The sequence below is a fragment of the Hemicordylus capensis genome, chromosome 1 (assembly GCF_027244095.1).
Source record: "Hemicordylus capensis ecotype Gifberg chromosome 1, rHemCap1.1.pri, whole genome shotgun sequence".
NCBI classification, from domain to species: Eukaryota; Metazoa; Chordata; class Lepidosauria; order Squamata; family Cordylidae; genus Hemicordylus; species Hemicordylus capensis.
This window is the reverse complement of record NC_069657.1, coordinates 305697670-305713364: the sequence shown is the minus strand read 5'-3', so window position 1 is coordinate 305713364 and position 15695 is coordinate 305697670. Positions and strand designations below refer to the sequence as shown.

At 40.4% G+C, this 15695-nt stretch overlaps 1 protein-coding gene across 50 annotated transcripts in view; it reads right to left on the bottom strand.

Moving 5' to 3' along the window:
- Positions 1 to 15695, bottom strand: part of RIMS1 (regulating synaptic membrane exocytosis 1) — a 382988-nt gene that overhangs the window by 99122 nt on the left and 268171 nt on the right. For 39 of the 50 annotated variants that reach the window (XM_053286849.1, XM_053286844.1, XM_053286835.1 and 36 more), the window contains 3 exons: positions 11124 to 11306; positions 8820 to 8932; positions 2813 to 2842 (listed from right to left, as the gene is read on the bottom strand). In XM_053286849.1, coding sequence (XP_053142824.1) covers positions 2813 to 2842; positions 8820 to 8932; positions 11124 to 11306 — 326 coding nt within the window. The remainder of the gene's footprint in view (positions 1 to 2812; positions 2843 to 8819; positions 8933 to 11123; positions 11307 to 15695) is intronic. The other 11 variants (XM_053286828.1, XM_053286839.1, XM_053286842.1 and 8 more) reach the window with 3 other exon arrangements.

Genomic DNA, 15695 nt, shown 5'->3' with positions numbered 1-15695 from the left:
AGTTTTATGAACCGCTATCAGACTCACTCCAACTATTACCAGAGTGAGTGATGACAAGTTTGGAGATTGATATTTATACACATTTATCTGCTAACTATGATATGGGCTTTTAAACTAAAAGCAATAATGTCATTTTCCCAGTACAAATTGGGAAGATTAACACTGCTGTTCTATACACTTACTGGGGAGTAAATTTCGCTGAACTCAGTGAGAGTCATTTCCACATAAACATACTTGCACTGTTAGTGTTTTGTGCCCCTTTTGAGGATTCTTAGGGCCACTTTATATAATTAGCCTTCAAAGTTAGACTTTCTGGACTGCATCACTTCAGACTACAGGTGTGTGTGTGTGTGTGTGTGTGTGTGTGTGTGTGTGTGTGTGTGCTCGAAGGGGCTTGTTTGAATGTTCACTCGGTGGGGGGGGGGAGTTCATGGAAAGCATAGAAAAACAGAACGTTCAGAGAGAGGGTTCTGGTCAAGCCTTCTCTCTAATATGCTTCTTTTTTATGTACAGGGTACCTTCCTACCCCCACCCCTAAGGAAAGTACTTAAAAATGCATTCCTTGATTCTCTCACTTGCACAGTTCAGCAACTGAAAAATGGCTGTATAAAATAGTCATAAGACTAAATAAAATGCTGCTTTGGGGGCTTTATCAGGATCCAATCTTGTAATTCTTCTCATAAGCAGGCAACCGATTTGTCTCATCACTGAAAAATAATACTTTGAAATGGTAGTTATGCCAGTTTGGTGTTTTGGAGCGCATTGGCACCTAAGGCCATATTGTACCAAAACACAACAAAGCATCTGAAATGGAGATGCAGCTGTGGATAATCAGATTTTTTTTTAAAGCAATGAAGATGAGATAAGATTAGAGTCAAATAATGTGAGGAAACATTAAAGGAGCAGGGTATGTTCACTCTATGGTAGGATCAATTTCAATAATTTTAATAGGGATTTTTCCTAAACACGAACAAGGTTCTCCTTCCTCACATCAGATTGGCTCAGAAATAAGACAAACTGTTTAAAAATAATAAATAAATAAAAGCAGAAATAGAGCAGCTTATTCTTCTGAGCCAGTCTGAATTCACCATGAAGTGCCCTGACCCCACAAATGCCCAGATTGCTTCCCTTTAAACAGAAACTGCTGTGCCAGGGTGGCAGCAGGAGTAATAGGGCTGCAAGGAGAAAGAACGGAAGGAGTGAGACCTTTCCCTTCCTTCTCTCTCAGACATCCAGCTAGTGTCCCAGGACAAAAGCCTCTCTAGGAACCTTTGAGAAATTTAGAGGCTTAGTTGATAGATGAGCAAGATAAAGAGAATATTTCCCTGGCATGAATTTCAATCTGAGCCAAAGAATCTGGGGGCTGAAAGAATGTTCACCTCTTCACTGGGAGTACCATTATCAGGGACATGGCAATGGTGGTGGCAGCCTGTGTTTCACCTTCCCTCAGCTGCCTGCCTCCCTCTACCCACACTAGATGATCTGACAGCTTTGCAGCTGCCCTGCCCCACTAAGCTTGCACTCTGTGCAAGCAAACAAGTCAGCAGCATGAGTAGACTGCAGGTTTAGTGTGCCAGGGCAGCTGTGGAAGCGGCAGCAAATCTAGGGCAGGGGGAGGCAGGGAGGTGAGGGAGCAGCTTGTGTTCTTAAAATACGTCCACCCAGTTACTGTTGGAAACCCCTGTAGTCTACCTCTAGGCATGAGTCTAGAAAGTTGCATCAGCATCTCTGGTTTCCTCATGGAAGATGAACAATTTTTCTTTACAGGCATAGATATTTACAGAACAAGGGCAGTTGCATGGAAGTAGTTTTAGTTACCTATTGGAGGAAAACCAGCTCAAACCTAGGAAAAATGTGTAAGATCCTTTCAGGTTTTGAGGAAGCAGAGACAATACCAATGAAGCCACCACCAGGCCCCAAAGTTGATGGCAGTTGCCTGTCCTAAAGGCCCATTATACTACCAAGGCCTCTTTTTGTTATAGACAATGACCGATTACTGGGAACATACCCCTTATTTCCTTTAACATGTATGATAACTAGATAATGCACTTAAACCGGGGGGGGGGCTTCTTTGATCAGCTCTGAGTTTCATTTTAAGAATGACCCACATGCCCACCCATTGTCAATTTCATGATTAAGCACCGTTTTGGGAGAATCCACTGGAGGAAAGGACCTTGCTACGTGGATTATTCAGCCATCCCCTTTGCATATTCTGGGTGGCACAACTACAGGGCATATTCTCTTGATCTGAAAGATGACATTTCTTCCAGAAGAATGCTTGCACCGAGTCAAAGGTTAAGATCATGGCTTGGATTCAGAGGTGTGCCGTGCAAGTGAGAAAGACACTTCTGCTTGCACAAGGATGGAACTGTGATTTCTGCCAACTCTCCACTCTGTCTGCAGCCTTTCACACCATACGTTTCCCAAACCAAGGATCTCCTGAACTTCAGGAATAGGTTTTGGGGAGAGTGCTGGAGCTGCAGAGCTGAGAAGAGACGGGAAAGTCCTTTCAAGTGGAATACCACTCACAACCTTTAGTAGCCAAGCCATAACTTCCTTGAATAAATGTGAGATATTATATATATATATATATATAGAGAGAGAGAGAGAGAGAGAGAGACAGACAGACAGACAGACAGACAGACAGACATATAGCCTGCCCACATTATGTTTAGGTGCTTAAGAAATAGCCTTTTCCATAGATTTACATTCTCAATTGAATGTAACCTATATAAATGGATTGACATGAAATTAGTGCAGAATAAAGGTAAAAATAACATGAAGTGTTAGTAAAATTGACATGAATATTTACCTTTTGATGATGAGCTATAATTCTCTTGTTCTTCAATGAATAAAATGCACGGAATGATGGGAACAAAAGAAAGAAATCAGCAAATTTAAAGTTAGACAAAAACGGTGTTACGCATGAGAATGACAATAACGCTATTAGGCTCTGTTGCAGCATGCATAAAATTAATGTGGGGAAACTTGGATGACAAAACCATGACAAATTATCAACTGAGGCCACAATGCAATACAGAGTTTTGCATGCTCAGCCCACTGAAATCAATTGCTTTAAGAGCACTTAACTCCATGCTGAATTGCAGCCTAGATTTCTTTCTACAAAGTTTCATGTTGAAGTTTTTAAAAAAGTTATTCAAAAGCTCTTTCCCTAATTGTCACAGTGAGCACTTACAAAACAAATAGTCTCATTAGCATGATAGGGGTAACTCATGTGAGAAAATGTTTCTTTGCTAATCAAGGCTTCCACATCATCTATATTTATATTTATTTAAGAAAGTCACAATAAAATTGAAACCTAAGAGCCTAAAACATACATTGGAACAAGTTGCTTCTTTGTATCCATTCCACATTATAGTACTTACATACTGCACTCAGTTACACCAGTATTAAAATATACGCCACTGGATAAGACCACTCTCCTGTTCAGGGTAGCATAAGTACCACAAAAGCACACACAAATAAGCATTTATGCAAGTATTAACAAAAGATCAAATGAAGGTAAAATAGTTATTCAAATGGACAATTCAATAAGCAATAGTGACAACTATTTATCCAAAAGCAATAATTAAAATAACTTGCATTATTAAATGTATTGTCTTACTGAATACCTCACTTTCATTTGAAAATCAATTTCCACTTATGAAAATATAGTGGATCCCCCTTACCCCCAGATGTTTCTCAGATAGTACCACAACCAATGTTGCCATATTTTAATATAAAATTTAAAAAGGCATTTAAAACAACTTATTAAGAGTATGCAAATCAAGAAGAAGCCATTTCTGTAAATACAACTGTCCTACCTGAAGCTACACTGCAGAAAACTTCAATTTGATTACTCATTATACAATGTCAAACGTTGCAGAATCAAATACTGCCTTGACACTATTTCAGCATTACAAGGAGTTGTGTTATTGTCCGTGAACCAGGTTCAACTATTTTAAAAGTGTAAATGTACAGGAACAGCATAGATCTGTTATATGAAAATAACTACATCTCCCAAATTACTGTACTGCATTTTAATAACATTGTAGCACTTGTTATCTATATACCGTGTATATAGATAACAAGACAGTGTCTTATATTAATTTTAGCCCCCCAAAATGCACTAGGGCAATTAGCGGTACATCAGAAATTACTGCTAGGTCTTACTTTCGGGGAAACAGGGTAATCACTGATGTTTGTGGCAGTAAATCTGTGAAGCACCTCTAAATGAGGCTTTTGAGTGGCTCCTATATAGAAAGCTTGTGGGTGGTTTTGTCACACAACAGATGACCAAAGGAACTTCTAAAAATTGAAATATTCTGTAACACTATCCTCACATGTAATATAGCCTACCCAAGTATTCCATTGGTTAAGAAACTTCAAGAAACTAATTGCTTGCAAACCAGTCCATAGCTGCAAGCTTAAATCCAATTAATTGCAAGATTGCTACACGATCCAACCCAAGACTGGTTTTTTCCCCATACATAGATGCATTTTATGCTACATTCATTGCGATTATGCCATACATTTGAGGTAGTCAACATAATACAATAAATAGTGTGGGGACGCATATATTCACTTGAATTTGAGTACTGTAAAGGTAAAGTTGAGTACTGTAAAGGTAAAGTTGTGCCATCAAGTCGGTGTCGACTCCTGGCAACCACAGAGCCAGGTGGTTTTCTTTGGTACGAGGGGTTTACCATTGCCTCCTCCCATGCAGTAAGAGATGATGCCTTTCAGCATCTTCCTATATCGCTGCTGCCCAATATAGGTGTTTATATGTAGGTGTTTCCCATAGTCTGAGAAACATACCACCGGGCATTCGAACCAGCAACCTCTTGCTCCCTAGGCAAGTTGAAAGCTTCAAAGTTTAAAACATAACAGGTTCAAGTCATTCATTCAAAAAGTTGTACATTCTCATAATTAGAACATATAATGACTTCATTCTTCTATATAAGGAACTATGCAACTAAACAGCAAGTAGTTACATCCTCAAAGAAACACAATGCTAATTCAAGCTTTCTTCACTTGCTGGCACAATGATCTTCTCTAATGATCACATCTATATTATTTGCAACACACACACAATGCCTCATGTATACTCACATATTGAGAACCTGTCTTACTGTAGGTTATTATGCTCTTTATCAATACAGCTAATAAATCTTTACTGTATTTTAAATACAAACACAATGCCAAATTATGTGTAAGTATAATGGTTAAATCATTGTACAGCAGAGGTCTGCAAATTTTAATTAAATACCATTGTCCACTTTGATAAGAACCAATAATATAATTACAAGGGAAGATACAGTGTTTTAAGGCAATACTAGGAAACCTGACTATCACCCAACTTAATTGCTCATTAGTTAAAATCCTAAAATGTTACTGACAAGCAAATTCCATTGAAACAAGTGAGACTTAAACCAATTAAAAATATTTAGGGCTGAAGTATAAGAATGCAGCTCTGATTTTATAGTCGTCAGTTGTCAAATCCCAGTTTGTCAATATGTTCAGGACATGTGGAGATCCACAAAAGTATCACAGAATCAATTTTTTTAAAACCCTGATATACCTTATCAGTATCTGTTCTCCTGCATTTAACTGCATACCTTCTCTTCCCTATATTTTTTTTACATCTCTCTTTCACCCCTCATACTTTTGAATGCACCATTCTGAACACTGGCATGTAATCTGTATTGCTTTTCCTCCAGTACAGTACAAGTCTAGTTTAAACTATTAGAAATTCAGCAATGGGCTACAAACAGATGTTCTACTAAACAATTTGCCAAATCCTTCCTTGCAGATTTAATGCCTGCAAGAAAACTGTTCGTCATCACCAATAATACCACATTATATTCCTCATGTCAGTGTCAATATCCCTCCCACCTCCATGATGACAATAATCAGTACAGCTGCTTTTCCTGCACTTGTTACAGTTTCTAGCTCTATATTTGGTTCTTACTACAAAAATTAGTATGGCCTATATTTGTATTCATTCTGTTAGTACAAGAAAAATCACATTCCAGGCACCCTGTATGACAAAATCAGCTCCCTGAGTTCTGTGTAACAGAAGCATGACACTACATAGTGTTCATTTTCAGTTATAAATGATGCTTTTTCTTATTAGATATGGTGGAAACGTAAAGCATTGAAGGCTAAAATATACATTGAAGTAACACCAGAAGATTGATGTTTCTATTTGCCATCATCAATATCTCACAGGAAGTTTGCATATTACCCTAATAACATTATGAATCGTTATTATGGAGGTACGACCCAAAACATTCAATGAAAACCTCTCTTTGTCATGAACATGCATTAGTACTTGAACAATGTACTAAATGTTCATACAAAATTTGAACCTTGGGCTTTCCTGAAACTCCTCCTCTCCTGGACCAAACCCACTAGTTTCTACCACGCATATGTAAAGTTGTTCCTCAGAGTTATGTGCTAAAATTGGCCAGATGTTTGATGCCCATTTCCTTCTAGGATGAATGATAACTATCTCTGGTCCACAATGATATCTCAGGAGAACAAATGTTAACTATTTCAGCAATTCTGTATGTTCCATTGAGATAAATGAAAATAATTGTGTGAATGGAAACCCCAAGGTTCTGGTAGGGGGAACTTAATAATTACTACCAAATGCTACAAAGAGCAGAGCATTTAATGGCAAAACAAAATCTTGGTCTTGCTAGTTTCAGTTTCCAGTTGGATTAAGGACAGATTAACAGGAACAACAGATAGCAAACTTTGGTTGAATATACTTTAACTACTGATTTTATCTATGTAGAAATAACCTCAGTGTGTTCACACATTTCCCTTTTGGAAACCTTGTATTCTCACACATGGCAAAACAGGATATTCATGAGATATATGTGGGAACCCATCCTTAGTTACCAAGAGCCATAAAGATACCCCAAAAGAAATGATGCATCTTAATAGAAGAGATTCATTTTTCAAAGACGGCAGATGAGTACTTCAAGAAACCAGTCAGGAAAATTTCACCCACAATCATTGTATTGCATTTTTTAACAACATGAAGGGTATACAATGCAACCCTGATAAGGAATGAAATTAAGTATACTTAATATTTGAGACCACTAATGTAAAGAAGCTTCTTTGTGTTCATTCCCCCCCCCCCAACTTCTGTTTCCTACATGGTTGCAACCACTCTAATTTTCCATGTTAGGTTTGAAATAGGTTCACAGATTTCAAAATCCTGTTATTATTTAAACTGAAATGCTATTATTATAACTTATTCTGCAGTAATAAGAAATTGTATGAAAAATTCCACATGAAAAATTTAATTCAAAACCCAAAATAGTACCCCAAGTATGCATTTATGAACTCAGAGAAATTGTATAGGAACCAACACATCCACCATAGCTTCCATATTGTATGCATTCTGGGAAAAAACACAGCAGATTGAACTGCAATGTAGTTTTGCAACAAGTTCTTAAACTAATGAGACCTTGAGAGCGTACAAATCAAGAAGCACAAAGAGAGAATACAACAAAAGCATAGGAATACATTAGAACCCAGTGGAAATAAATGATTTCCTGATATATACTATGCATATTCAATAATGGTTCTCACATCTTTGAATTCATGTAACCCTTCATTCATTAGGAGACTCGCATCTGTGTGATGCATGTATTGGCATCAAATGAACTTTGAGCAGCCATCTCAAAAAGCAAACATATATACATTTCAAATGCATTAATTTACTATGCATAAGAAAAATACACAGTATTTTGCTCAAAACAAACAAAAACAAATAAATAAAAAGTTGCATGTGAATTCTCAAGCCTAGATAGCTGTGGATTTGTTTCATTTTGGAAAAATAGACAGTTTAATTTTGTAATCCTGTAATTTAGCTGTTGTAAATATAACAAAAACACACAGATTAGCGCTTGTTTGACAGTAGTTTCATTACAGTTTCTCTCACAACCACCTGTTTCAGGACCAAACTAGACTTGAACAGAGATGTTGTCTTTAAAGTCTTACAAATAGCAGCCACAGGAGGCCCGAACCAGGCTGGGACCACAGAATGAGGGCTAACCTTTTTCTCTTGAAGCTATTTGCCACAATGTACATATGTCCAGTTGGGGCAAATGGCAGCTCTGGAGAAGGAGAGATCTTCAGAGGAAAAACCGCATGAAAGAAAAGGGTTAACCTACCACCCCTCTGGTCCACTATTGCTGCCTCCTCCCCTTCCTCCTCAGGCTGCTTTTATTATTATTATTTTTTTTTAAGAGCTCCATTGCCATGTCTACCTTGGCCCTCAGGTCTTCACTGAAATGTTTTGCTCATGGATTCTTTTGTGCCTACAACACTGAGATAATTGGGTTTTCCTGTTTTGTATTTTAATTTCCCACACTTTTGCACTTGACCTTTGACATGCTCAGAAAGGGATATAATTAACATTGTTCACATTTCTGTCAGCAAATGACCATTTACTATTTCCAGATAACAAAGCAGAATTAATTGAAGCGGAATAATTAGAACGGATTATTCCTAACAAGCTGAATCTGGAATCCAGAATAAATGAGACTGTGTCATTTGAAGTACCTACACAACAAATTTTAAAGTGCACATATTGCCAATAAAAACATAAGAAAATGTTTCAAATTTTGTAATAGTGAACTGCACATCACTATAGTTTGCAAGCCATTTTTACGAATTCATACTTCTTTGTCTGTAGAAACCAAAAAAGCACTGAACATTCTGTAAAACAAGATGTCTTTGTAGATTAGGAGGAGGGAGGGGGGAACCCAAGAGTGAACTATAAGCTTGTCATTTGATACCTTGCTCTATACTGCCGCTTCTGATAGGAACTTGTGGAAGCTGTCTCCCCCTATGACTGCTGAAGGGTGTGTCTGCTGGAGACGACTGCATGGGACTTCCTGGTTGATGCATTCTGCAGGCAGAATTGAGATCAAATGGGATGATGTAACAGATATCTGAACCAAAGAGACACTATTTGTACGAGCTCAAATACTAAAAGGTATATATTATAACAGAAAGGAAACATTTTACTTTGTACATATGTCATGTGTTCTTAATTTCTGTTCCATTCAGAGAATCTTTATTTTAGTGCATTGACAGGGGTAAAAACCAGAAGGAATTTTGAAGCTGCTGCTGCTACAATGGATTGGGACAAGGGGGAAAACTACTCAGCTATTGACACAATTCATCACTGATCTGGAATCAGTGGCTGACATCCAAAGTAGCACTATGCCGGTGCAGCAGTGCTTGATATCCAGAGCCATCATGCAAGGTGGGGGAAGGGGCTGTTTTCCATTCTCTCCACCTCCCTTTAAAGCCCACTGTGCCTTCCAAAAACATGTCCCTGAGGGTCACACAGAGCTCACCTGACAGCATAACACTAGTCTGGATGTCAGACACTGCTGCACCAGCTACTGCTAATTTGGATGTCAGTTGGTGGGATAACTAACACCAGTATGAATCTGGAGTAAGAATCTGAAGTCTCATTTCATAAAGCTAAAGACAACAATGGTTGAAAATAAGTGTAAGTGTGTGTGTGCAAAGCCTGAAGCTTCGGACTAGGGCCGTGTGAAGTTTCAGGAGCCCCCCAGTCCGAACCTAAGTGCCGTCTGGTTGGGGCCGAAGCAGGGCCAAAGCAAAGCAAGCTAGACCAAGCCATTCAGCCCCCTTAAGCTTTGCTTCAGCCTTTCCACCTCTAGAAGTGCCAAGCAGGAAGAGGCAGGCTGCTTTCCTGGATTTTTGCTTCCAGCAGCAAGGGATCAATAAGTATCTTCTGCAGCTTCTAGGAAATGCAGTCTTTTTCTAAAGCTGCAGCCATTGCTGCAATCACAGAAAAGACCATTCCCAGGACTCCAGGGGAATGAAAGGGGAGGGGGGGCATTTGAAAATATGAGCTGCAGAAGACACTGCCTGCTCCCTTGTGGCCAGGAGTTAAGATAGAGCAAAGTGGCCTGTTTCCTGCTTCATCCTATAAGTACATTCAGGGGTGAGGGGAGGGACCTAAGCAAAGCTTTGGAAGGCTAAAGGGTTCAGCCCAAAGTGAAGCAGGACTGCTCAGTGGGTCCAAAATCAATAGAGGATCCATTCAAAGCATAAAGGCAGTCCTTAAATCCAATTGGACACACTGTATACAGACCTAATACATACATATACACACACATACAGAAAACAAGTTAGCTATAGACATAGTTTGCATCCACCTAACATTCGTGTCAATGGTTTTGCTTGGTGTGACCAACTGGAACATTGATCATTAGTGATAGATGAATATGGGTTTTCCTTAGCATTCCTTCTTTAAAAATCTAGCAACTGTTAATAGACACAGGGATTGTAAAACCAACCATATGTGTCTGGTAGTAGCTATAAATTGCTAGTGTACTTCTGACATAATTTAGCGTCTTCCATCCAAATGGAGATCTGCATACATTTTCAGATATACCCCTGCATAAGGCTAACTCTTACGACAATGTTGTAGACCTAACAATACTATGATTTAAGGCTGCTGTCTATCAAGAATTAGGGTATGTTCACACATCACCAGCAATGGAATCCCTAGGAATAGGGCTAATGGGTCTTGCTCTCCCCAGTGCAGTGTTTCTAGGAAAGTCCACAAATCTCAGACTCTGTCACTGGATAAATCATAACTGATGGAAACTGGGCATACATGACAGAAGCAGGATCAGTCAATGAAAATTAACACTTTTTAGTGGGGATTTCTCTCTTCATATCTAGTATGAAGAAAGTGGGTGATGCAAGAACACACCCTTTTTTTCATGTGAACAGGCTTTTGCATGGCGTTGTACATTTAAAATAAAAGAAATATTTCCAAAGCTTTCATATGAATGCATAACACAACAGAAAAATGGAAGACAAAACACGGGCAGATTTTAACTATGATGATAAGTTCCTTGGTATGACTCAAACAATCCATATAGTGGAGATAGCGAAGGATATGAGAAAAGTGTAGATATCATGGGGAAAAGAAACATATTTATTGGAGTGCCTGGATGAGTGATAGCACTGCATGTACTCTGGAAGGTACACCACCACATTAACATCTGGGAGGCAGAAAACAAATGCTGTGCTGTACATTTAATAGCAACCTTGTCAGAAGTGGAGAAGGTGGTGCCGACCCTCCAGGAGCAAGGTGATGTACAGAACATAATGGTCTGAGACTAGAATGCTCACTCGACCTTGAGCGAGTGTGATGTTTTCCCCTAATGACTGGCTGATCACTGATTCTTGGGGTTGGAAGTCCCCTTCTAGCAACACATGGCAGTAGAACCCTAAAACATTAGGGCCAAAAGAAAATGGTTCAGTCATTAGCTACATAGAAGCTTCACGCACGCACGCACACACACACCCTCCCCACTGATTTATGTAGTTGTATTCATACATAATGATGATCAGACTCAATCATATCAATTATCTTAGTGAATGATTACACAGCAAGTCCATCACTCACTATACAGAAGTATGCTTGTCATTATGGAGCTGATAAAAAGACAAGACCGGGTTTTATATAGTTGAGTTCAGACTTCCAGTTTAAAAAGAAAACCAAGTCCCTTGGTATATCCCAGAAAGCATATTGTTAGAAACAACCCATTAATGAGAAGGAAATATGTCTTTAGTACTGGTAGGCAAACTTTTGCAATACCCACAGACCTATCCAATTGTAAGATGCTCGCTTCACTTCTCTTCTGGGCCTCTGTCTGAGTTTGCCACAGCATGCTTTGTCTGAAACAGGGTTTCTGTTTCTTTGAGCTCCAAAGAATGCAAAACGCCCACAAGGGCAGCTTCTCCCATTACAGTGATGGGGAAACCTGCTTCAGCAAAATGACACCCTGCTTCACCACCACAGCCCCCATCCAAATCAGAACACAAGAGGAGCCCTGCTGGAGTACACACAAGCAGGAGCGGCTGGTGAGGGCAGCGCCAGGGGGCAACTTTAAGGAGGTATTAAGCAGGTGCTTACCATAGTAAAAGCAGCACCTGCAAGCTACAGTGCCCTGCCCACAACCCCATGTGTGGTAGTGGCGCTCCCCGCCAGATGCCAGGCTTGCAGGTGCTGCTAACACAATAGTAAGCACCTGCTTATGACCTCCTTAAAGGTACCTCTCGCCACCCCCACCCTCCAGCGCTGCCCTCACCGGCCACTCCTGCACCCAAGGGCTATCTAAATCAGCTTCTTGTTTCCCATAGCAGGCAACCAGATATCTCTGGGAAACCCAGTACTATGTCCTTGTGAACAAAACAAAAATGGTTATGGTCAGGAGGCAGCTGGGCACTGAAGCTCCTGCCACTGCTGAGCCCAAAGCCCAAAGGATGGGGTATATGGGAGCTGTTGTCCACCAACATCTGGGGACCCAAGTCTGCCATATTCTACCAGAGATAGGACACCTGTTGCTTAGACAGACAGACAGATAGTATACCCTGCCTTTCCTGATCAAAATGACCCAAAGCTGGTTTCTAAAGCAAAGCAACTTTTGCAAGATGCAGATTTCTCATTCACATCATAACTGTGATTGGAGAAACCATCCAATCAATTGAATACCCATCCTAGTGGTGCAACACCTACTGTTAGCTTACTGTTAGCTGTTAGTTAGTTTCACTGTTAGTGAAACAACTATATTACAGTAAAGCTACAAAGCGGTGGCAGTGGTAGCAAAAAAATCTATGGAAGATTAGTGAAAAGGTGGAGGCTTGCATAGATATTTGAGTTCACTGCCTAACCCAAACAGGATATTTCATAAGGGCACATATTAAGATTATAGGACAGATAACATGTATCATATATCATAGTATTTCCTGTGGTGATATTAGGCCTCCAGTAGATGGCTCACTTTTCTACACAAAACTACAGCCAGTTGTAAAGCCTAAGTGATTGCTCAGCAAAAATACAGCCAATTTTCCAGTGACAAGGGCCACCAAAGTGGCAATTTTTCAAGAGCCAAATGTCATAGTTGTTTTATAGGTAATACTTTAAAATATTTTGAAAGTCTGGATGTATCTTTCCTGAGTGGAGTGCATTCAGAGGCGCTCTTACCCCTGGACTTCCAGGCCAAAGTCCACGGCCTCCACACGCCCTGCCCTCCCAAATGCTTTTTAGTCTGTCCCGGGTGCTGTGGTCATGCAAAAAAGTGTTTAGAATACTGTGTGTGTATATGGGTGGGGGGCTCCAAAAGCCGTGAGGTCCAGGCTCCAAAATTACCTAGGTGTACCTCTGAGTGCATTCACACATATGGTTGTTCTCATTTAGAGTCACTATTTGCCCAGTTTAAATTGGGGTGGTTTGTAAAACTGGCAACTCCTGACTTATAGTGATTAGAAAAGCACCATGTTCAAATACTCTCAAAACAGGAAGCAATTATTAGAGCTTGTTTGGGAATTTTGACCAGCATGTAAATGAAAAAATATTATGTGAATTAACAATTAGGGGTGTGCAATTCAGATTTTCTGTGTTTCGATTTGTAACCAAATCGAAACAGCCCCGATTTGATTAAAATTTATTCAGGTTTCAGATCTATCCTATCAATTCCCCCAGATTCCCAGCTTTCATTAAAAAAAAAGAAAAAGCTAAGCTCTAGCCCTTATAGAAGTGGAGTTATGGAGCAAAATGTGTGGTCACTATTTTTCAAGTGTTCAGATTCTTTGGTGTATAATAACTTTCACTCAATGAATCCTTATGAGGTTTCATTACACACCTTCATTTCTTCTATTCATTTTGACTGTCTTTTTGACAGCGCCAACTGTCAACTGCCATGTTCCAACTACACCCCACTCCCACCCACAAGGCAGTGGGGTACTACTCAGTTTAAGTTTAATGGGTAGAGGCTACCACCCAAATTGCAGGGGAATTGGGCAAAGGGCTGATTTTTGGTGAATTGTTGAAGTTTACGCATCTTTAAGGTTTTTCCCTATAAGGTATGGAGGTTTCAGCAGCCCTAAGTGCACTTGGGGGATGCTGGTGTGGCCCAGAGCGAGTGGTGGTATAGTGCACATAGGGTGCCAGCCACTCCCATGGGTTGCTAACCCATAGGGTACAGGGTTCTGTTGTTTCTGAGGTGGTCTGAGTGTAGATTCTATGGTAGCAAATGAGAGTGAATTCATGGTTTGTATTGAAAATCTCATTTGCTACCACAGAATCTACATTCAGAACACCTCAGAAACAACAGAACCCTGAACCCCATGGGTTAGAAACCCATGGGGGTGGCTGGCACCCTCTGTTCACTACACCACCACTCACTCTGGGCCACCCCAGTGCCCCCCAAGTGCAGTTATGGGGCTGCTGAAACCTACATGATTCCCTATGGAGAAAAACCTTAAAGATGCGTAAACTTCAACAATTCACCAAAAATCAGTCCTTTGCCCAATCCCTCTGCAATTTGGGTGGTAGCCTCCACCCAATAGGCACTACCATATCACCACACTCTTCCACCCCAGATCCTGCTTTATGCCCCAAATCTGCCCCAAAGTCACTAAACCTTCAAGAATTCACCAAAAATCAGCCCTTTGCCCAATTGATCTGCAATTTGGGTGGTAGCCTCTACCCATTAGGCACTTAACTTAACCTGAGTAGTACCCCACTGCCTTGCAGGTGGAAGTGGGGTATAGTTGGCACATGGCAGTTGACAAATGGTGCTGTCGAAAAGACAGTCAATAGAAGAAATGAAAGTGTGTAATGAATCCTCATAAGGATTCATTGAGTGAAAGTTATTATACCCCAAAGAATCCAAACACTTGAAAATGTGACCACACATTTTGCTCCATAACTCCACTTCTATAAGGGCTAGAGCTTAGCTTTTTTTAAAAAATGAAAGCTGGGAATCTGGGGGAATTAATAGGACAGATCCGAAACCTGAATCAATTCGAATCAAATCAGCCATGATTCAATTTGTACCCAAATCTAGCCAATGGACCACAGGGGGTGATTCGTTTTGTCTCTGAATCACCCGAATCAGCTAGATTCAGGTACAAATCGATTTGTATCCGAATCAATTTGCACATCCCTATAAACAATAGCCTAGGATCGGTAACAGACTGTTATCACCATAAAGAGACAGATCGGATGAGTGTCCATCAACACGTCTTCAAGGCAGAAATGTCCTCAAAATGCACCTGACCTGATATCACTAAAGGAAGTCCTGACACCATGTTGTTATGTTCTTTAAGCACATGAAAGAGAGGATCACCCAAATGATACCTTTATGCACTACAAAACTCTGTTTAAAAAGGGTTTTGTAACATGTGCAGAGTTGGTGTATGTGAGCCGGCTCAATTCGAACTACAGTTCGTATCAAGCTGGCCTGGTTAGGCCAGTCCGAGTTCAAACTAGCCCAGCCCCCCAAAGTGTGTGTGTGTGCCAGTCTGAGTTTGGACTGGACTGGCCCCAGTTCTAAGAACCAGTTTGAGGATACCTGTAAAGGGGAATCCCTGAGGGCTCCCCTTTAGAAGTAAAGGAGGAATCCCTGATCCCTATCCTAAAGGCGCCGGGGTGGTGGTGAGAGAAAGGGGCCTCTGTGCCTTTAGTGGAGGCACTAATGGAGGCGGAGACATCGGAGGTTCGCCCATGTCCCCCGATGGCCTCCTGAATGATATCTTGGGCCAGCTGCAGGCTGGTTCAGGCCTCCATGCAGGCATGGAGGCCATTTGTGTAACCTCTGTGCTTGTGCAGA